We start from the raw sequence: 24030 nt of genomic DNA, 5'->3' as shown, positions 1-24030 counted from the left end.
ATGAGGCTTACCGACCTGCGCATCAGCTGCTCGAGGAATCATGCTGCCAGGAGGAAGGGGGTGGGATGAAATCACCATAGGAAGGGTTGGCTACTAGGATGAAATCCATGAAACCGAGAGCTTGTGCAGTGTCGAGGATTGGCAGTGACGATCGACATTCCATCGAGGAAGCCTTGTGAGAACGAACAGATGACGATACTGTCGTTCACCGATTCGGGCTGCAGAGCATCTACGTGTTGACATTCTTCAGCGTAGTGCGTGAACAATGCGGTGCTACTGTTCTTTTGATAGAAGATATGTTTTTGTTGAAGTTTATTGATATATTCTTCCTATTTATATAGATTAAAAGGAAAGATTTCTTTCAATAAAGTAGCGATATTTTCTTATGCGATTGGAAAAATCTTATTTACTATCATACCCCCGTAAGATTGTGCTTCTGTCAGTGATGCCGATCTTGGATCGATGCAATGAAAATAATTTACGGACAAGAGGCTTCGTGAATGAGCCTGCTAGTTGATTAGCTATATGTACGTGAGAAACATGTAATTGATGTCGGATAACTTGATTTTGCACGAAGTGGAAGTCGATGGTAATATGTTTCATGCGTGAGTGTAACACTATATTGGTGCATAGGTAGGTAGCTCCGACGTTATCACAATATATTATAGAAATAAGAGTGGAGTTGATGTTGAGTTCCTTGAGCAGATTTATGACCCATTTGAGTTCCTTAGAACTCCAACTAATTGGATTAGCTCTAAGGAAGATAGTATATCCCGACGTGGATGTTCTATCATCAAAGTTTCATATCTAATTAGTATCGGTAAAGGCATGGAGATGAAGTGGAGAAAGAGGTCAGTTTCAACTATATGTCGATGTTTGCGTTTGACAGAGCCAACTAGTTGAGAAGTATGTGGGGATGACTTGAGGTGTTGTATACCATAAGTTGAGAGACATGATGTCATGACTTGATATTCATCTCCACCATCAGAGTAAACTATTTTGATTATAGACTAAAAGTAGTTATCGACCAACTTTCTAAAGTTGGTAAAGATTGTGAAAACTTCATATTTATGGTGAAGAGGATATAACCATGTGTACTTAATGAAATAATCTACAAAAATAACATAATATCTGAATTTGTCAAAAGAAATGGTTGGAGTAGGCCCCAAACATTGGTATAAATAATTTCAAATAGTTTAGAGTAGGATATGGAGGATATGCCTAAAGACTATCTATGACTTTTATTGCTAAGACAAGCATCATAATGAGCTATAAAGCTACTTGATTTAAAAATAAAAAAAGAATAACAAGAAGGTAATTTCTATTGAATAAGGGACGAGGGATGACCAAGACGACAATATCACACACCAATTAAAGTTGCAACCAAAGAGTGAATAGTAGGCTGGGTTATTTGTGGAGCTAACGATAATTCATAAATATTATCTTTATTTTGGCCTTGGACTAAGGATGCCTCTGTGCTCAAATTCTTGACAAAAAAAAGAGTCCGGAAAGAATTTAATTAAAGTATTATTGTGTTTGCAGAATTGAGAAACGAAAATTAGGTTTTGTTTAATGTAAGGTGCACATAGAATATCATCGAGTATAAAAGTTATAGTATGTGAATTAAGCATCGTGGAATCAGTATGAGTAATAGGAATTCCTTTACTGTCATCAATGATGATATCTTCATTTTTGTCATAGTTGTTATGGATGAACAAGTTTTGAAGATCAGAGGTGATGTGATGAGAGACGCCATAATCCACAATCCAATTAGGTTAACTAGTAGCTAGAGTAGTCATGAGATTTGTCTAAGGCCATTATGATAGAGCAAGGAGTTTGGGTCGAGACCGACAGACTTTCGTAGAGTGTCCGAATTTATCACATAGCTGGTAGATGACTCTTTGTTGACTTATGAGGTTAGGACGCCAGGGCTGATGGTTATTGGAGTTGCCACATTGATAGAAATATTGATGATGCAAATAAATGGTGGTTTGTTTGGGACCATAGGGTCAGGAGGCATCTTGGCCAAACCTTTGTTGACGTTTTTATTATATTGGTTGCTCTTCCTCTTAGACTTTTGATTGACTTGAGTTGTGATGGTTGATTCGGGCAACTTATCCTCACGCTTCAAATACGTCTCATACTTAGTCAACTTATCATAGAGTTCTTCAAATGATATTGGAGAGTTGCGTGCCCGAATTGCAATTGTCAATTTCTTGTACTCGTCTACAGTCTCTCATTCATCTAATACCTTAGAGATCGTATATCGAGTATGGTGTTGTCAGGCCCATACAAAATCTATCCGAGTCTCACTTTAATCGGATTCTCCCGGAGAACTCATTCTCTCTCAATCCAAGTCTCACGCTTATCAGATTCATCACAATTCGATTGACTCTAGTTAGGGATTTGCCCGAGTAAGGACACATGAGATATTCCTCTCATAATACCAAGAGTAGATGATTCTCTATTGACACTTAATTATTCTCGTAAGGTTGACTGCCACTCTTGATGATCGATTATATTAGATTTAGAACTTTCAGACCTATAAGTCTAGTATCAAAGAGTAGAGTACTTATACAGGACATTCTTGGTATCTCAAGTTTAAGGACCAAACATACAATTGGGACTACAAATCATTGTCTGACGATGAGGTATCATTAACTAACCAGCATTCCATAAACGGATCATTCAGTAAACTCATTCTCCAATAAGCACTTATAATATATCCCTAGTGTTACCACACAAACAGCTATAAGGCTAGCTACCTCCATCATATGGATTGATATATAGCACACCGATCAATCTGGTTATCTCGATGTCCCTCTTGAGTAACATATGATTATGAATATTTAGGATCTATTTTTATAGGCGAATTGGTCTCATTATCATGATCTCATCATGATCTAATTCCTATTGTATAAATCCAGAGTTATCACAATATATTCATCATCAATATAAAGTGATAAAATGTTATAATAATAATAACAAAAAAGATTATGTAGCGTATCATATATATCATCATTCACGTGATTGGCTTACAAGACACCTGTAATTAGTATAAGGCAAGTCAATTGTTGCAAGACTACCGCACCCCATGTTGCTTCCGCTGCATATGAAGCCACTACTCGTGATTGGGCTAGCGACAATCGAAGGCTATTGCCTTTAATAATATTATCGTCGATAGCAAACTATCGATAGTAGTCCATCGATCAAATATAGAAAACTTCATATCACCCCCAAGTAAATGACCGAACAAATTATATATAAAACAGATCGACAATATAAATAAATCGTTTAAGCATCATAAATCAAAACCAAATAGTATCTTTTGTGAGTATTAATATAAAATAGATCTAAAATAGATTTAATTTTAAAATATGACTCTAATATCAATTGTAAACATAAAAATCTATTGTTTTGTGAAAAACTCTAAAATCATGTTTGGATCAACTACATCAACTCAATCATGACCAACCAAATCTTAAAGTAGCTTATGGATGCCTTTGGGAATAAATCTTAAATATGCACTAAAGGCCTAATACACGTTTGAACTGTCAATTAGCATTTGATAATTTGATTATTTAAAAAAAAATCATATTTGACCTGGATGCTACATTATAACATTCTCAAAGTATTAATGTTCAAAGTTTTCAAAGTATTTTATAACATTCTCTAAAGTCAAAGCATCCTATGACTTTTGAAATATGATTTTATCAAACAACACTTGCATCAATACATATTTAATATTATTTATTAAACACTCAAAGCATTCCACAACTATCCATTTACATAAACCTCTTTCTCAAAAAATATATATTAAAAATATAAATATATTTTAAAAATATATAATTTATTGGTTATATAGATTTTTTTACAAAAAAAAAGTCATGAATATGAGATTCAAGTCCAGAATCTTAAGATATGCTGTCAAAATATTTACCAACTAAGCTAGCCGACAACTAAATCTTATACATGAGCTCTTCTCCCTGATACAAACTATATGCGTGATTCTGAAGGAGATGATGCTTCTTTATTCATAGGAATGAGCTGCCATTGTTGACAATCCTTAGATGGACGAACAGCTCGGCTTCGACTGCGCTAAGAAAAGCTGCCATTCTAGACGTCGGCAGATTAGGTATAGGTCAATCCTAAGCATGAGGTCAAGTGGTGTACCGCACAACAAAGTCTTAAGGAAAAGACATGCATGTGAAGAGCGTTTACTCCATTGATGGATTGCAGTTATCGACAACAACGTGGAAGGAAAGATCAAATCTCGTCATTGCATTGCGATGTTTCCAGAACCGACACACCAAAAAGAAATGGTCAGTTCAACACTCCCCACTATTAGATATGAATCCATTAGCTCAGCATTTTGGCTCTATATTTCCGCCATGGAAAGTCTTGTTCGTGAGAGTTTGAATTCGATAGTCCACCGCTGTCTTGTTCCTGAAACCGAAATGGTGGTTTGGCAGCGAGCACAGTGGGAGCTGTTGAGCTTCTTCCCTTAGATGCAATGGAGGACTGTAATTGTTGTTTTGCCAGTTACTGGATGAAGTGTTCTTCCAGAATGTGGTCATCCCTTCCCTTCCAAGGTGATGAATCCAACAATAGCTTTCTTATCCTCTACATCTGCATGCATCAGCAGATGTAACTTACGATCCCAACCATGTTAATTTTCGTCGTCTTCTTACTTTTACCATGTCATAATAGTTAAGGGATTACTTGTTAAGGTCCAAATTGATCGATTTGAACTCTTGGATGGCAGACTGTGATTCCAAAGTGGCTACAGAATGGTCACCCGTATAAAGATACACCGTCGCCGTAGAATGGAGACATAGAACTAATTCTCATGTATTTTAATACATGAAGATCGGATGATAAGATCGTTCCTTTGCGACGATCGCAGATCAGGATTCAAATCATGCGGAAACAGTCTCTTTAAAGATAAGACTCGTCTCGTATTTTGATATGTTGTTCTGATTTGATATGTTGCGTGTTCTATTTCTCCGTGGTTTTGAGGTACAATGCCAGTCGAAGCACCCCCACCATGTATCTAATTCGCCTCTTCTTCTTCTTCTATCATTATCTTCCAATTGTCATCACCATTAGATACCGCCTGCAAGGAAGTAAGCCAAATGGTCCATAGTATTTTGGCGATTCCTTGCAAGCAAATGCAACATCGCTGCTGCCTTTTTGCTACTTGATTCCACCGCAAGCAAGCGAAGGACGTTAAACATTCTTGATGAAATGGGAGAGTGAATTCCTTCTTCAGTAGATGCGGTAGAATGCTGCCACGGGATGGAGATGACCCAAAGATCACATCAACCTTCGAAACGATATGTTTCCCGAAATATTGGTTGGTTTAATCTTGCTTAGACCATATCCAAGAGCTTCGTCTCTGCAATTAAGACTTCTTTTCTTCGTTCTTCATGTGGGAGAAAAGACCGCAAGTTAGTTTCACCTTTAAACTTGGGTACATGCGGCCGAGCTCTCGTAGAATACAAGGGAGGATCCTTTATTACTCTTGTGTAATTTTCAGATTTCAGATCAAACTTTGAGTTTTCTTTCTACCTTGAATTGGCCAACAAGAGATGTATCAACCGATGGTGGCAGCATTCTTACGTTTGAAATATATTTGCACTGAAAAGATTCAGAGTATTAATAATAATGTCCTTTTTTCCGATGTGATCAAATATTTGATGTTCATGGATGAAAACTATCTATCTTTGATTATTTTTTTTATAGGCAAAAAAAGTGTCTCGAATTAAATGTTGTGGCATTAAAAGGCTATTTTTCTTGGTTTTCAGAATTGGGATAAGTCTTCAATCCCAATTCGCAAAAAATAATCTTATCCATCACACCAACTTAAAAGAGAAAAGTTGACCGATTTGAATCTTCGGAGCAACGCTAAGATGACAAAGAAGTACAACCCGAGGGACTGAGAGAGAGAGTCCAAACCCAATATGAATCCTATCTACATGAGTCACTTTCAATCTTAATATAATGTAAATATACATCCTTTTTATTCGTCCACGTTTATTAGGAGGAATCGAGAATCGGATCCGTCTGATAGAAGATCATCACCCTAAACACTTTTTTTTAATATAATTATTATTTTATTTTGAGAAAAATATTTTTCTATAAAATAAAATAGTTTTTCTAAAGCTTTCTTTTACCGACCCTTTCTATCATCATCCATCCCATTTCACAATCATATATATATATATATATATATATATATATATATATTTCACAATAAAAAAAAGTTATTATTGTTATATTTTATACAAAAAGATAATTAAAAAAATATAAAAAATAAGTGTCGAAAAAGATAGAAAAATGAGGGCCGGGAAAAACCCAAGATGAGAGGTTTCTCCAAGGATTTACCATCTTATTATTTTTGTTAAGAGTTATAACATGATGTCTCGATTCATTTGATACTTCGAGAGTGGGCAGCAAACCAAAGGGAAGCGGCTGTTGGGTGACGGTATGGAAATTTTAGCTGTTCTAAGTAAAACTTCCTTCAACGCCATTTCCCAGATCGGTATCTTTGCTTCTTCTGCAGCATTATCTTAGATGTGACTGCTGATATCTATAAATAAAATAAATAAACTAAATAAAATAAATAATCCCACATCCATTATTGCCTCTTATCCGATTTCTATATAAGCCCTCCCCGACTTCCAACGTCGACTTCTCCATGCAGATGCACATGCCAACAGCTACAGCAACAGTAGCAACCTCTTTCCGATGATGCCGCTGATTTCTGGTATCCTCTCCTGATTCCGGTGACGATTTGAATGAGTTGGTCGTTCACACCGTCTTTTTGTATCGGAAAGGTATGTTTTCGTTGATGGGAATCTTCGATCGTATTCCGTTGCCAGAACCCATCGACTGCGCACGCATGGCTTGCCCTTGCAGGAAGATGCGCATCCGAGCAGCCGCAGGAGCAGTTCTGGCGCTTCGATCATGGTGGAGTAGTGATCGTTACCCATCATCCTTCCATGAAAAAAATTGAATCTTCGCGCGATGGAATTCATGGGTGTTTTGAGTTATTGAGTTGCGTTATCTTCTTCTTCTTTGTGCTTATCGTCTTCGGACTGCAGATTAGGGTTTGTTCTTCGCGTGTTAATTGATTAGGAAGAGGGCGTTGCATCTTTGGCTAAAAGATGGCCATGGCAGCGCCGGTGAAGGTTGTTTTGGGCTGCATTGCCTTCGGAGTATTCTGGGTTTTGGCCGTGTTCCCTGCCGTCCCCTTCCTCCCCGTCGGGAGAACCGCAGGCTCCCTCCTCGGCGCCATGCTCATGGTCATCTTCCGCGTGATATCCCCGGACGATGCTTACGACGCGATCGACCTCCCCATCCTCGGCCTCCTCTTCGGAACCATGGTCGTCAGCGTCTTCCTCGAGAAGGCCGACATGTTCAAGTACCTGGGCAAATTGCTTTCCTGGAAGAGCAGAGGCGGCAAGGACTTGCTCTTCCGCATCTGTATCGTCTCTGCAATCTCCAGTGCCTTGTTCACCAACGACACCTGCTGCGTCGTGCTCACGGAATTCATACTGAAGCTCGCGAGGCAGAACAATCTGCCCCCGCAGCCCTTTCTTCTGGCCCTTGCCTCGAGCTCTAACATCGGGTCCGCGGCCACCCCGATAGGCAACCCACAAAACCTGGTTATCGCTGTGCAGAGTGGGCTTTCCTTCGGGAAGTTCTTGGCAGGGCTCTTCCCCGCAGTGCTCGTGGGGGGGCTCGTGAATGCAGCCATCCTCCTCTGCTACTTCTGGAAATTATTGTCGGTCGACAAGGATGAGGAGGTGGCTTCGACCGTCGGGGAAGTGGTGGCCGAGGTTGACATGACTTTGCACCGGTTTTCGCCGGCTACAATGTCGCACCTTACTTCTATGAATTCCCAGGAGTTTGCTTCTGCCATGGATTCTTTCGCGCGGAGCCCGTCCCTGTGCGGAGAATTTGGGCACACCTGTAGTCTGAGGTGCAGGACCAATAGCGTAGATATCGATGCACAAAATGCATCAGGAATCGAGTCCATGAGGGCCTCGAATGCATCACGGGAAGTGGCAGAGGGCGCTGGAAATCCTCAGAGGGAGGAAGGCGCATCGTGGAGGAGGGTTTCCAGAAGTTTTGGCAGCCAACGATGTGGCTCCAGAGGCGAGGCTTCTCTCCAAGCCTCGGAACCGAGGGAAAGCTCCATGGAGAGGTGGAAGGGTAGGATTCGGAAGACATGTGTCTATCTCGTGACTATCGGGATGCTCATCTCTCTTCTGATGGGGTTAAACATGTCTTGGACTGCAATCACTGCTGCTCTTGCTCTGGTGGTGCTCGATTTCAAGGATGCTTGCCCTTGCCTGGAGAAGGTAAAACCACATATCCTTAACATTCTTTTTCCCTGGAGATGTATTCACTTCTGATTTGGGATGCTTTGGTTCGATTGATACCATTAAATTAGTAAACTCGTAGCAATTTTCACTGTGGCTTTGCATCAGTTATGGTTTCTCACGAGCTAATATCTTTGCTCCACAATCCAAACCAGGTTTCATACTCCCTGTTAATATTCTTTTGTGGGATGTTCATAACTGTTGATGGCTTTAATAAAACCGGCATACCGAGTGCTCTATGGGACTTTCTTGAGCCATATTCCCGCATTGACAGAGCTAGTGGGGTTGCACTTCTCTCCCTGGTAATTCTTCTGCTCTCAAATGTTGCCTCCAATGTCCCTACGGGTATGTTATTTTCCCTTTTTTTTATTTTAAATAACGCATAGGTACTTGGATCATATTTTCTTATGTTAATAAGTAGCTTTTATGTTGCTGTTCTGAATTGTTTCGATTACCTATGATGTTTATGGTGTTAGCTAGATCATATTTTTCAGAACCTAAATGGCATGTTCTATAAGAAATAAGGATTTGTATTTCAAATGGTTGATATTTAGATACATGATTTTAGTTTTTTGAGATAGAGCCAGTTACAGTACAGTTTAATTTTTTGCTGTTTGCATGAAATGACTTTTGTGATGATCGTCAAGAATTCAACCCAGGAAAAAAAAAAGTGTCAAGAATTTGTAATGATTGGCAATATCTTTTACAAATTGCAAATTTAGTATACTCTATTGTTCGGAAAAATATATGCCAAAGGAGAATCCGAGATATATCAATTACTCAAATCGTAAAGAAATCCACTTTGTAAATCCGAACATCTGCTAGACACTAACCATCGGAGCCCTTTCCTATACGAAGATGTAAAAAGGGATACGCATGGTCCACGAGGCTTCCACCGATACATGTCTTGGAAGGATCCGTAGATTTAAATATAGAAGAGGGAAGAGCTTATTTTCGTGACTTGAATCCTAATTTCTGATTTCGTTAACCTTACTATTGTACCAAGTCCCACCCTCTTCCTAAATGTGAACATAAATACCTTTAAGACTTGTCACAGTTGTGGTTGCTGAAAAGCTAAGTTTCATAGCTTGGTATGTGAACATGACCTAATTACATGTCAACTGAATATGAGTTATAGGTTTATTATTTTATAATTCCCCAATTGTCAAACTGCTTGTTCATTATTTCGAGCCCTGTTCTTTCTAGATGAACTATGTTTAAGAAAGTTGATCAAAGACTTTTTCTTCTTTTGCTTTAAATTAATTTGAGCAGACTGTGAATGGAAAAGAATTTGGAGAAACAAAGTTGTGTTTATTAGAAATCAGACCAGCTAATTGGCATTTAGTCATTCTTGCACACGTTACTTAAGGAGGTTAGCTCGACTCCATTAGTCTATTTTCCATAAACAAACTGAGCATGTCTTGGATATATAATGTATGCACATGATTATAAGGCTGATGCAATCAGCAGAGCACAGCCCAGATATATATATACAAAGAGGAACGTATACACCGGTCACGGATTTGATGCAATCTGCAGTTGCTTTGTATACACAGGTCATGGATTTGGTGTTGCTTGCTTAATGCTAGTTTCCTTGAGACACACTTAAAACTAGTTACATGAAGCTGTGTTAAGAGGTGCAAGTAATACGGCAATCAGCTATATGCCAAAAAAAAACCAATGACTGCATTGTTTCATGGTGATTTGCAGTTGATTTTATATTTGCACGATACAAGAAGCCCTCTGTTTCTTGGCTCTCATGTTGTTAACTCATGAAAACCATCTTGGCCACAAGTGACTTCACTGTTAACATCTTATTTTGGTTACTATAGACGTGAGATTTTACTCCCATGATGATTGCAATTTTCCAGAGACCCACCTTTATAATTCTAGTGTTTAATGATTTTTTGGTTAATGTTCACAATATGTCTTGAAGGTTGAAATTTATGGCTTGTATATGCAGTAGGTTCGGTGTTGCAAAATTTATTTTAAAATGCTCCATATAGTCAAGACAATATATCTAGGATGTCTGTGTTTATTATTTTCATAATTCAGCACAATTGCTTAATAAAATTACGATATGATGCATGTACATTAGTATCAAAACCTGGACATGAGTTACGTTCCCCGCCATGCCCTGTAGTGTATCGTTCTCTTTGCATCCATCATTTTCCTTTTTTTTTTTGCTCTTATCTCTCATCTTTTTAGAATTTACAGGCCTTGTTCACATCTGACAACTGATTAAATCATTGCATAATTAGTAAATAGACAGTGGTTTTATTTGTTGATTGTTTCGATTCGCAAATTTAATGAGACGCTTTCTCCGTGTGGCTCTTCTCTTTGATGAAAAAGGGAACCACTTAATACCATCATTCCTATAAGAGAACAGAGAAAATACAACTCGATAGGGCAACCATTAATATGCAGTAGGCTGGCAGTAAGGACTGTGCAGACTTAGTGCTTGTTCTTCTTTAAAAGGCCATTGAGCTTTAGACCTACTGGCTCAAACCATTAATATGCAGTAGGTTGATTCTTATGGAATCAACCAACTTTTAGTAAGCAAACAGGCTATGATACAATAGAGTGATCTTAACGTAAATGATGATATTGCCCCGTAAAGGAAAAAGAAGTCAATCCGACATAATTTGCCTACTTATGAATTGCTTTTGCTAATGTTAGAAAATGCTTTCCCATACTCTCTATTCTGTTTGTTATAGTTCTCCTGCTCGGTGCAAGAATTGCAGCATCTGCTGCACTTGTTTCTCCGGCTGAAGAGATGCGGGCATGGCTCATACTAGCATGGGTCAGCACAGTGGCCGGAAACCTCTCTTTGCTGGGATCGGCGGCGAATCTTATAGTCTGTGAGCAGGCTCGGCGAGTTGAGGACTTTGCTTATAACCTCTCGTTCCTTGGCCATCTACGTTTCGGAGTCCCTTCAACCCTTGTTGTCACAGGGATTGGCTTGCTCTTGGTCAGGAGTTACTGAATGTCTTGAACAGTCATGTAAAGAGTAGATTGATTCTTCATGACTATTTACTGGTGTCAGGTCTAATTTATCATGTATTAACTTAACCACTTTCTTTTTTCACCGTCATGAAAGGGAAAAATGGTGTGGAATACTATTATATCTGGTTATGGAGTCTTTCTGATTTGCTAAACAAGTGTTCATGGTAGAATGGATGGCAAATTAAATTGAATGTACAAATTTGGTCCTAACTCTATTCTGTTGATAGATAGTATAGATGAGATTGTGCATATTTTATTTATTTATTTATATAATATTAGAGATAACAGTATATTGTGAATTCACATATATTAGAGATAATTATTTCGTCTTTTTTGAAATTTACTTGTCTTTGTTTATGTTCTCTTTTGCTATTCGCTATTAGATTATTCCCCTTTTTCTTTTGTATATATATGTATATATATATATATATATATATACAACAAAAAGGACAAAAAAGACGTACATAAGCATTCTTTATATCAGTAAGAAAGCTTATATGGCAGTACACACCACTTAGTTGACTGTCTCCCACACCCGAAGCACTGATAACACATCACAGCTCTTATTGCCGTAGCCGCGAACACGTACTAAATCTAGTAGTGACCATTGCCTCCGCCGCTGCCATATCCGGAGCCGTAGCCGTGCCCGGAACCATATCCAGCGCCGTCACCACCCCCTTCGCCACCGCCGCCGCCGCCGCCGCCGCCCCTGCCGTATCCTCCAGCACTCCCACCACCAGCACCCTCGCCGTATCCCGAACCATACCCATGGACAGAGCCGGAGCCAGATCCTACGCCCCCGCCTTCTCCCCCGCCACCGCCGCCTCCTCCTCCTTTACCGTAACCCCCGGCGCTCCCACCCCCAGCACCCTCGCCGTATCCTGAGCCATACCCATGGCCAGAGCCGGAGCCAGATCCTTCTCCCCCGCCTTCTCCACCGCCACCGCCGCCGCCGCCTCCTTTACCGTACCCCCCAGCGCTCCCACCACCGGCACCCTCCCCATAACCGGACCCGTAACCATGGCCAGCTCCGTAGCTAGAGACGCCTTCACCGCCCCCTTCACCTCCGCCACCGCCGCCACCCCCTCCTCTACCATACCCTCCGGCACTCCCCCCACCGGCACCCTCCCCATAACCATGCCCAGCCCCATGTCCAGAGCCTTCGCCGCCCCCTTCGCCACCGCCGCCGCCGCCACCTCCTCCTTTGCCGTATCCTCCAGCACTCCCCCCACCGGCACCCTCCCCATAACCATGCCCAGCCCCATGTCCAGAGCCTTCGCCGCCCCCTTCGCCACCGCCGCCGCCGCCACCTCCTCCTTTGCCGTATCCTCCAGCACTCCCCCCACCGGCACCCTCCCCATAACCATGCCCAGCCCCATGTCCAGAGCCATCGCCGCCCCCTTCGCCACCGCCGCCGCCGCCACCTCCTCCTTTGCCGTACCCTCCAGCACTCCCCCCACCGGCACCCTCCCCATAACCATGCCCAGCCCCATGTCCAGAGCCATCGCCGCCCCCTTCGCCACCGCCGCCGCCGCCACCTCCTCCTTTGCCGTACCCTCCAGCACTCCCCCCACCGGCACCCTCCCCATAACCATGCCCAGCCCCATGTCCAGAGCCTTCGCCGCCCCCTTCGCCACCGCCACCGCCGCCACCTCCTCCTTTGCCGTACCCTCCAGCACTCCCCCCTCCGGCACCCTCACCATACCCAGAGCCGTTGCCGGAACCATGTCCGGACCCACCACCAGTCCCACCGCCTCCGCCTCCACCACCACCACCACCCCCACCGCCGCCACCTCCGGCGCTAGTCCAAGTAAGCGATCTAGCAGCCAGGACAAGCTCGAAGCTCAGAAGAGCAACGAAGGCAAGAGCCCAAAGCCTAGCCCGAGTTCTGCTAGCCATTGCAGCTAAACCAGTCGTGAACTGAGAGAGATGAGATGTGGTCAAGAAGAGGGGGAGTGCAAGGGTATTTATAGGCCGTTCTTGCATGGGTAGCAGTGCAAATCCGAGGTCACGATGAACGTAGGCTTCGAGTCTCCGAAACAAAGTTGTGTGAAATGAGGGACTCCCAAAGGAAGTCGGCCAACCAGTGAGCTTGCAATCTTTTTTGACTCTTGAGGCAGCAACATGTCACTTGTTTATTTCCTTCTTCTTCTTCTTCTTCTTGATGCTCTCTATGTGCGCTTTGTTGGTGGGATTCTCGACTGGAAATCCTTATCCAACCTTTCCCTTCCTCTCATCGACGCGTCGGTGTGTCTGCTTCTCCTGGGTAGTAGGTAGCCGATCCAGCTTTCTGCATCACGATACAGGACTTGCCAGGTGCCTCGCCGAAGCCTGTTTGCGGCTCGTAACAAATGAGATTAACTTGTCTCGCTAATTATATTTTTCTATATTAGACCCTTCCAAGAAATGCTTAGCAGAAATCTTGAAATCAACGGCTGGTCATTAGTTTGTATATATTTATGGAGAGCAGACGGAAGAGACACTCTTTTGCTAATCAGGTTATGAGAATTCGATATCAAGTTCAGTGAGGCAAGCAAAAACACAAAGAGGTTCAACAAAATAGTGTAGAGGACTGAGTCGTCTGTATCAATTAAGGATGAGAAGTGGTGGTGTTTTGATCTCTCTTTGTTGCTTTGTGTTTAGCGTTTCTGGTGGTATGGCAAAACCCTCAAGTCATTCCATGTGCCTAAACCTGGATAAAAGTAATGGAAGTGGATCATTTTGCTTGCCTTCTTTTACCTTTACCCCCACCGCTATTGCAACAAAGAATGGAAGTGATCGTGATCGATCGTAACTTTAGATTGAACGCACCGAAGAGTTGGGCTGGTTGGCTTCAACTAGACAAAGTTGCTGACGTATACCGGCACTAAACTTGTTTTTAGGCGCGTGAACTCCACCTTAAAGATGATAGCAAAGGGAAGTCTGTGAGGAGGAAGGCGAGCGAACACCAAGCCAAAAGGGTTACGCTCGAAGAAGATGCTTCATGGCCTTTTCTTTTCCTTTCCTCTATACACAACCTTTGTTTGTCCGAGTTGCAACCCAAGTAGTGTTACTATAACTAATTATATGTTTGCTAGGGACATAAATGGTATTTAAGCATAACATTAATTCATCGATAGTTTTACTTTGCATGTGACAACCTATGAGAAGGTAATTATTGTAAAATTGTTATGAGTATTTATACAAAGGAAGAGATTTTTCTCGATCATACACTCAAATCACACAATCAAATTAATTGTTTAAATCCATAATTTATTATCATAATTTATTATTGAGTTAGGTTCTTTTGGAATTTGGATCTTTTTTTTAGACAACTGAGAGAGCGATCGATATAACCTAATAAATCATATCTAAATAAGAGATCAAAGAATTGTGCTAGCCAAGATACATAGTTACTACTCTTAGATAGTTTAAAGGGGATTAGAGTTGCATCGTTGATAGATATAAGTCTTGTATGTTGAGAAGAATTATTATTTTTTAAGAAAATAATAATTGAAGTGTACGAGGAAGACATATTGAGAATATAAATCAATTTGACAAAGATCGAGCTACAAGGGAGGAGTCATGAGTCGCTGGAAGGAGGGAGAAAGGCCCCTTTTTGCAAAAATGGCACAAAGAGGTCAGTGGTTGATGGTGTCACCCTTCGGGGGATTCTAATCATTGCTAACACCGAGTGATCCGGGGGCGAGGGAGATGAAGAAGAGCCAACGTCGGACGCTATATGTGGCTAGAATTTGGAGCAGTCATCGACTTTGTCATAGAGGTAGCACTTCTCGAGGAAGACGAAGTTGTCAGATGGCTTGGAGTCATCATTAGTGACATGGGTGTCACGTTCGGAGAAAGTTTAAGCAGTATAGTTGCGAAGGGGGTGGTAGAGATTGACAGTGGGTAGATGACGTCGAGGATGAATAGCACGACAACCAAGTGGAAGTCTACAATGGGCAGCGAAGAGAATAGGAAAATAGACAGTAGTAGATCAGCAAAGGGATTGTTGTCGTCGAGCAAAGGAGGAAACTTTTAGTGACAAATCAACGGAGAAGATGGATTGCTATCGTCGGACAATAAGAAAGGGAAAGTCTTGCTTGAGGCAACAGAAGCTTTTTATATCACGTAAGATTGTGGAATACGTTGTGAAAAGGGATAGATTTCATTCATTGAGTTACAAGTATTTATAAAGAGTTTGAAAGAGAGATTTTTTTAATCATGCATTTAATCAGATCAATTATTTGAATTTATAATTAATTTTTAAATTATAGATTAATTAAGAAAGGTAAGAAATATAGAAATGTCATTACATGTGTATTGTTAATTTATGAGTAACGCAACAACATCAGCGGAAGACAGTAAAGAAGTCCACGAGAAGGAAGCCCTGTTATTTGTATATAACATCAGCGGGTATTTTACAGTGTACACGAGGAGATGCTATATAACAACAGCGTGCCATAGTATACTGCTGTCACGTCAGAGCTTCATACGATCAGATGCAAGAGGGGCTGCGGACTACGGGTGCCACCCGCCATCTCCATCACCGTTCGACGCGTAGCCCCCTGAGCCGAAGCCTCCACCTCCACCGCCTCCTCCGCCCTTCCCGTACCCTCCGCCATGAGCGCCACCACCTTCGCCATACCCAGACCCACCACCTTCTCCATATCCTGATCCGTTCCCATTTCCATGGCCACCGCCGCCGCCGCCGCCTCCGCCGCTTCCATACCCTCCACCTTCCCCATACCCAGATCCGCCACCTGCGCCATGCCCCGATCCGCTCCCACTTCCATGCCCACCACCGTAGCCAACTCCACCTCCACCACCTCCTCCCCTACCATGTCCTCCACCGTCAGCGCCGCCACCTTCTCCATGTCCTGATCCGCTCCCACTTCCATGGCCACCTCCACCACCCCCGCCCCTTCCATGTTCTCCACCGTGAGCGCCGTTACCTTCTCCAGACCCTGATCCGCTCCCACTTCCATGGCCACCACCGTAGCCAACTCCACCTCCACCACCACCTCCCCTTCCATACCCTCCACCGTGAGTGCCGCTACCTTCTCCATACCCAGAACCACCACCTTCTCCATACCCTGGTCCACTTCCAATTCCATGCCCGCCGCCGAAGCCACCGCCACCTCCACCACCTCCGCCCTTCCCGTGCCCTCCACCGTGAGCGCCGTTACCTTCTCCATACCCAGATCCGCCACCTTCGCCGTACCCTGATCCGCTCCCACTTCCATGCCCACCGCCCAAGCCACCTCCACCACCTCCGCCCCTTCCGTACCCTCCGCCGTGAGCGCCAACACCTTCCCCATATCCGGACCCACCGCCTTCGCCATATCCTGATCCACTCCCGCTTCCTTGTCCATCGCCAGAACCACCGCCACCTCCACCTCCACCACCTCCGCCGCTTCCGTACCCTCCACCGTGAGCGCCTACACCTTCCCCATATCCAGACCCACCACCTTCGCCATACCCTGATCCACTCCCACTTCCATGCCCACCGCCGAAGCCGCCACCACCTCCACCACCTCCGCCTCTTCCGTATCCTCCACCGTGAACCCCAACACCATCCCCATATCCAAACCCACCACCTTCACCTTCACCATACCCAGACCCACCACCGTATTCTCGATGAGACACTCTCTTCAACTCGTCATCCGAGGCCGTGCCATACCCTCTGCCTGACCAATAGCCCGAGCCACTTCCTCCCTCTTCTCCACCTCCTCCATGACCAACACCATATCCTTCGTCGCCGTTGCTTTTACCATTTCTACCGTCATACCGTTCCCCATACCTTTCAACACCTCCTCCACCACCACCATCTCCGCCACCTTTATGATAGAGTTTGCTAAGTCGGGAGGCATCGGAAAGGCCAATGCTAATGAAGACTACGAAGACAAGAGCAAGAAGCTTATTACAAGCCATGCTTGTCAAGTAGATTGCTTTAGAACTCGATGCATGTCACTCGAGTGAAACAGAGCATGAGTATTTATAGAGCTGCTGCATGAACTGCTGATCCATGCAATAATAACGAGGGTTTCCAATGTGAAACGTAGTAGGTTAAAGAAGAGCAGCGACAGCAGCTAGTGGCCGATCTTGACTAATCTGACGACCACTTTCTCCCTCCGTGGCTTTATCTTTAGCAAAAGTACTCTCCATGAGTCGGCAGATATACACTAAATCATGGACCTCTGGAAATTTTCTTGCCGTCATAACCTCTTTAACGTGTCAACACGTCTCCTACCGACGCCCGATTCTGCCTCGATAAAGTTATCATTTGCCGTACAAAGTTGGAGCAGTGGGTTGAAAACTTAGATCGGTCGATTCGATGGGCGCAAAAGTCCGATGCACTAAGAGCAGATAGTGTACTAGGGTCCTCGTGTCAATCCAAAACAGGATCACCTTCGATTGGCTTTGGCAAAAAGCGGGGCAGTCTCCATGGAGAGTCCACATTGCTTTTGACCTATCAAGCATTTCATGTCATCTATCATGCAGTACTGCAAACCGCATGAGGATGCAACCTCTATGTAGGAATCCACGCACGATAAATTACCATGGGTTTCATCAAGCCTCTCCATTTTACTCTTCCATTCAATCTCAACTGTAAATTATGTATCCTTTATATGGCTTTTCTATGGACTATGGAGTGCCGTGAATTTGCATGCGAGCGCAGGAGTTAGTGCTGACCAAACAAGAGACCGCATTTAGTCTGTAGTGGAGATCCTCCTTAACGACAATTCAATGCAAGTCCACAGACATAGCTGTAATGCATGAAATGTCGATGTAATAGAAAGCGCAAACAGAGTCTTGTGGAGGAAAAGTTTACGCGTATGTCAAGATGCGCACGAGTCGGAGACGGGGAGCCGACAACCACCGGAAAGATCTGTCACTGCTAGTAGCCGTTGTGTAGTCCATCGAATGGCAGGCAACCTACCACAGGAACAGTCATAATGTTTTATAAGATCGTATTTATCTAGGCAACGTGATCGCCAGCTGGTCACCAAATTCGCCAAGCGCAGGGACGATAATGATTATGATTAAAATAATTTCATTTGGGTTTTGTGCAAAACAAGACATGATGGATAGAAAACGATGTTGAACGGGTTACCAACATTACGATAGAGCTTTAACGCAAAGTAAAAATAAGTTTCGCTTAAAAGTTTTTATAATTTTAAAAACTCTACATGTTTCATACCTAAGATTTATATAGTCGTAAGATATATTACATTAATTATATTTAATATAAATTATTTTTTCCTAAGAGATTTTTTCAAGAATCAAGTCAATTTGGTTTATCCTAGCATTTAATGTGTTTCTCTTCTTGATCCAATGAATCTCTTTATGATACCTTAACAACAAGTTTAATTTCAATATTCACTCATCTTAAACTTGTTCCATCTAACAAAGTTGTTAAAATATTTCAATTTTTGAAATGTTTTGTAAGTATATCGATCACTTATTCATTTGTCTTAACATGATATCCTATAAAATAAAGAAGTAGCTCGACTTCTTTATTTTTAATATGATATATTATGAAATAAAATCTTGTATCAATATATTTCAATCTTTCATGGAAGATTAGATTCTTAGTTAAGATAATAACTGATTTGTTATTAATATAAATTTTGATTAACTTCTCCTATGACATATATTCCGCTTCACAACTTGATAGAGCAATAATATATTATTTTTTTTGAAGGACATGTGAATGTAGGTTCACCAAAATAAAATACAAATTTGGTTATACTCTTTCGATCATCATCGTAGCTTTCGACCCAATCACTATCACTATATCCAATGAGGTCTAACCTTTTAGATGATGAATAGTATATTCTATACTCAATTATCCCTTTAATATATTACAAAATTCTTTTAATGATATTTAAATGAGATGTCTTAGAAGCTTTCATGTATCTAGTTGTTAAACCAACTTTAAGTAGTATAACAAAGTCAAGTGCATATCAAATATCTTAAACATCCAAGTAAACCTTTTATAATAAGTTAGGTTAATTAATTTACCATCATCTTCCTTTGTTAACTTGATTTCATATTCCACAAGTGTATACGTAAGGTGACAATCTTCCATGGAAAACTTCTTTAGAATCTCCTTTGCATAATGTTCTCGTGAGATGAAAATTTCTTCATTGCCTTATATAACTTTGAGGAAATAAATCGTTAGGTCCAAGTCAATCATCTCAAATTCCTTTATAGTATGCTTAAAATCTTTAATCATTGAGACACTATTGCTTGTAAAAATTAAATCATCTATATATAGGCATAGAAACAAGATATCTTCATCAAAGTTAAATTTCGTAGAGAGAGCATGTTCATATGAACATTTAAATTTTTTTTAAAATAAAATAAGAATATATATGAGAATTTCATACTTGTGGGGCTTGTTTAAGCCCATAAAGAACTCTTTTTAATTTATATACTTTATTTTTTATTCATAAATAATAAAATCAGGGAGGTTGTTGAACATATATCTCTTCTTCAAGAGCTCCATTAAGAAATATTGATTTGATATCTATTTATAATTTTTTTATTTTATTTGTATTGTTAGGGAGATAAGTTATCTTACTTTCTCTAGTTGAGCAACTAATCAAATATTTCTTCATAGTCAATCTCATATTGTTATTTATATCTCTTTGCAACCAATTGTATCTTGTGTTTCTCCACCTTCTCTTATGTGTTGGGAAAAACCTGTTAAAGCGGAATAATTCTTTCCCTCTTTGTGTATCAAAATAGGTTTCTCATCAAAATACCAACTTGATATCCAAATACAAATATCAATCAGCACAGCATAAACAATAGAGCAAAAAATCAATCACACAGTGAGACCAAATCTTTTTAACGTGGAAAACCCAATGTGGAAAAAACCACGGGACCGTAGTCCACCTCAAATTTTCACTATCAATAGTAATGATAACAGGTTTACAGTAGGTCTTCTCTAGAATAACTAGAGGATCAGAATAACATCAAGATCATAGATCTTGGCTCAAGAATAATATATCTTCATCATGTAGGATGAATCTCCTCGTAAGAGAATTCTAGGTCTTACAAAGTGAATATCGCAGGAAAGTACCTTAGAGAGGGTAAACTACAGATCAACACCATTAGGATTGTAGAGTTTGCTACAAAGATTCTTCACTTAAAATTTGGGCCGAAACTAACAACGTTTGGCCACAGATCGTCAAGCAGAAAACTTAGAAACTTAATCTTTCTCTCTTCATTTCTCTCTCCTCTTTCCTCTGCACGCCGCCGCATGCTGCACGCGTTCACTGTGCACACACGCACGCTGCCATGTCTATTTTCTCACCTTTTGCCCTTTCTTTCTTAATTACTGATTTCTTTGATTTGGGCTCGAACGATCCAATTTGTCCAAGCCCACATATGGGCTGGACCCAACAATTCTCCCCCTCCAGCTCATATGGTGGGCTGTACCAAGCCTGCTCTTCGCCTACATGCTTCAAGCTTCTCCTTAGGCAAAGACTTTATCAACATATCTGAACCATTATCATTGGTATGCACCTTTTCCAACTGTAATTCTTTCAACTCAAGCACATCACGAATCCAGTGATATCTCACATCAATATGCTTGGATCTAGAATAGTATGTTGAATTTTTGGAGAGATGAATGACGCTCTAACTATCACAGTAAACAGTATATCCTTCTTGTTTCAAGCCTAATCCTTGTAGAAACTTTTTCTTCGATAAAGCTTCCTTACAGGCTTTAGTAATTGCTATGTTTTCTGCTTCTGTGGTTGATAAAGCAACACACTTCTGTAACTTAGACTGTTAAGAGACTGCTCCTCCTGGAAATGTCATCAAGAATCCCGAAGTGGACTTCTTGGAATCAGTATCACCTACCATGTCTGCATCTGTGTAGCCTTCTAACACAGGTTCATCACTGCCAAAACATAAACACAACTTGGAAGTACCTTTTAGATATCTTAATATCCATTTCACTGCTGCCCAATATTCCTTTCCAGGATTAGAGAAAAATCAACTGACAACTCCAACTGTATGAGCTATATCTGGCCTAGTACAAACCATAGCATACATCAAACTGCCTACTGCAGATGAGTAAGGCACTCTGGACATTTCTTCTTTTTCTTTCTCACTTGTAGGACATTGTTTCGAACTAAGCTTGAAATGACCTACAAGTGGGGAACAAACTGCTTTGGCTTTACTCATGTTGAATCTTTCAAGAACCTTTTCAATGTAAGTCTCTTGAGATAGCAAAATCTTCCTTTTCTTCCTATCACGAAGAATCTTCATGCCAAATATTTGTTTCACCGATCCCAAGTCTTTCATGACAAAAGACTTACTTAGCTCTCTTTTAAGCTTTCCAATTTTTCCAACATCATGGCCAACAATCAGCATATCATCAACATATAGCAGTAAAATAATAAAATCATCATCTGAAAATTTTTTCATAAACACACAATGATCAGATGTGGTTCTATCATACCCTTGGCTCATCATAAAGGAATCAAACTTCTTATACCACTGTCTAGGTGCCTGTTTGAGTCCATATAAGCTTTTTTTAAGCTTACATACCATATTTTCTTTTCCCTTGACTTTGAAACCTTCTAGTTGCTCCATGTAAATTTCTTCTTCTAAGTCACCATGAAGAAATACTGTTTTTACATCAAGTTGCTCAACTTCTAAATTCAAGCGGGCAGCTAAACCAAGAACAACTCGAATAGAGGACATTTTCATAACTGGAGAAAATATTTCTTCAAAGTCAATACATTTCTTCTGACCGAATCCTTTCACAACTAGTCGTGCCTTGTATCTCTGTTGTGAGCTATTATTTTCAGTCTTCAATTTATAAACCCACTTATTCTTGAGAGCTTTCTTCTCTTTAGGCAACTTTACCAAGTCATAGGTGTGGTTCTCAAGCAGGGATCTATCTCTTCTTGCTTGGCTTTAACCCACTCATTCTTATTCTCATGTAGAATAGCTTATTGGTAAGTTTCTGGCTCTCCCCCATCAGTAAGCATAACATACTCACGTGGAGGATATCTGGTAGAGGGTTGTCGCCCTCTAGTGGATCTTCTCAATAGAATCTCAACTAGTGGTGGAGGTGCCTGTTCAGTTGGTTCAACATCATCAACTGTAGGTGTATCATCACTAGTATTCTCACCATAATATTCTTGTTCATCTCCCCCATGATCATCATGAACTACAGGTGAAGGAACTGGACCCAAACTCCAAGGAATATAAACAGAGGTTTCTGGCTTCTCAACATTATCACCATCGTCAAACAATTGGTCTTCAAGAAACACAACATCTCTGCTTCTAATAATCTTCTTGTTCACTGGATCCCATAATCTGTACCCAAACTCTTCATGACCATATCCCAAGAAGATACATGCTTTTGCCTTATTATCAAGCTTGGACCTCTCATCTTTGGGAATATGAACAAATGCTTTACACCCAAAGACTCTCAAATGATTATAAGATATATCTTTTCCTCTCCATACTCTCTCTGGAACATCACCTTGCAGAGGAATTGATGGAGAAAGATTTATCAGGTCAACTATAGTTCTCATAGCCTCCCCCCAAAATGACTTTGGTAACTTGGCGTGGGAAAGCATACACCTAATCCTTTCTTCAATGGCTCTGTTCATCCTTTCTACCACACTGTTCTGCTGAGGAGTTTTAGGAACTGTTTTCTCAAGCCTGATACTATGGAACCTGCAATAATTCTCAAAAGGACCCCTGTACTCGCCTCCATTATCTGATCGAACACACTTTAGCTTTCTGTCAGTTTCTCTTTCAACATTGACATGAAACTCCTTGAAAGCATCGAGTACCTGGTCTTTAGATTTCAAAGCAAAAACCCAAACTTTTCTAGAATGGTCATCAATAAAAGTAACAAAATAAAGAGCTCATCCAAGAGTTCTAGTTTGCATAGTACAGACATCAGTATGAACTAAATCAATAACATCTGATCTTCTAGATGATGGATATGTCTGAAATGCAACTCTATGTGTTTTTCCAACTAAGCAATGATCACAAGCTTTAAGAGATGTACCTTGCAACTCTGGTAAAAACTGCTTTCTAGCAAGAGTTTGAAGTCCCTTCTCGCTGATATATCCAAGCCTCTTATGCCAAAGATCTATAGTTTCACCTTTTCGAATTGCATTAATCTCTCATTTGTGTAGCTTAGCTTCCATGACATAAAAAGAGTTAATCTTCTTTCCTTTTGCCACAATTAGAGAACCTTTAGTGAGTTTCCATTTACTTTCACCAAAATAATGTGCAAAGCCCTCATCATCAAGTTTGCCTGTAGATATCAAGTTAAGACGAATATCTGGAACATGCCTTACATCTTTGAGTATTAATTTGCTCCCAATACTGGTCTCCAAGAAAATATCTCTAATACCCATAATCTAAAATGTACCACTATTTCCCATTCTAACATTACCAAAATCACCAACAGTATAAGATCTAAAGAAATCATCATGAGAAGTAACATGAAATGAAGCACCAGAGTCAATTACCCAATTACTGTCCTGAGCTATAAGACTAACACAACCTTCATCACAGACAATAGTGATATTACCTTCAGCAGCAACTGTATTGGGCTCTTTCTCATTTTTCTTCATTTCATTCTGTTCTCGCTTCCAAAACC

General features: G+C 41.1%; 2 protein-coding genes across 2 annotated transcripts; one reads left to right on the top strand and one right to left on the bottom strand.

Annotated features, from left to right (window-relative positions):
- Nucleotides 1–6728: 6728 nt before the first annotated feature.
- Nucleotides 6729–11433, top strand: LOC135586820 (silicon efflux transporter LSI2-like). Its single transcript, XM_065078955.1, has 3 exons — nucleotides 6729–8369; nucleotides 8546–8735; nucleotides 11108–11433. Exons 1-3 carry the CDS (start codon nucleotides 7170–7172, stop codon nucleotides 11374–11376), a joined length of 1659 nt encoding a protein of 552 aa, XP_064935027.1. The 5' UTR covers nucleotides 6729–7169; the 3' UTR covers nucleotides 11377–11433.
- Nucleotides 11434–11857: 424 nt separating this feature from the next.
- LOC135587476 (glycine-rich cell wall structural protein 1.8-like) lies at nucleotides 11858–17377 on the bottom strand. The gene is made up of 2 exons (XM_065078956.1): nucleotides 15962–17377; nucleotides 11858–13156 (listed from the first exon to the last, which is right to left on the bottom strand). The coding sequence occupies exons 1-2, from the start codon at nucleotides 17307–17309 to the stop codon at nucleotides 11991–11993; spliced, it is 2514 nt and encodes an 837-aa protein (XP_064935028.1). The 5' UTR covers nucleotides 17310–17377; the 3' UTR covers nucleotides 11858–11990.
- Nucleotides 17378–24030: the final 6653 nt, after the last annotated feature.

Source organism: Musa acuminata, chromosome BXJ1-8, assembly GCF_036884655.1.
Source record: "Musa acuminata AAA Group cultivar baxijiao chromosome BXJ1-8, Cavendish_Baxijiao_AAA, whole genome shotgun sequence".
NCBI classification, from domain to species: domain Eukaryota; kingdom Viridiplantae; phylum Streptophyta; class Magnoliopsida; order Zingiberales; family Musaceae; genus Musa; species Musa acuminata.
Note: the sequence above shows the minus strand (reverse complement) of the source record. Positions and strands in the feature narration are given on the sequence as shown.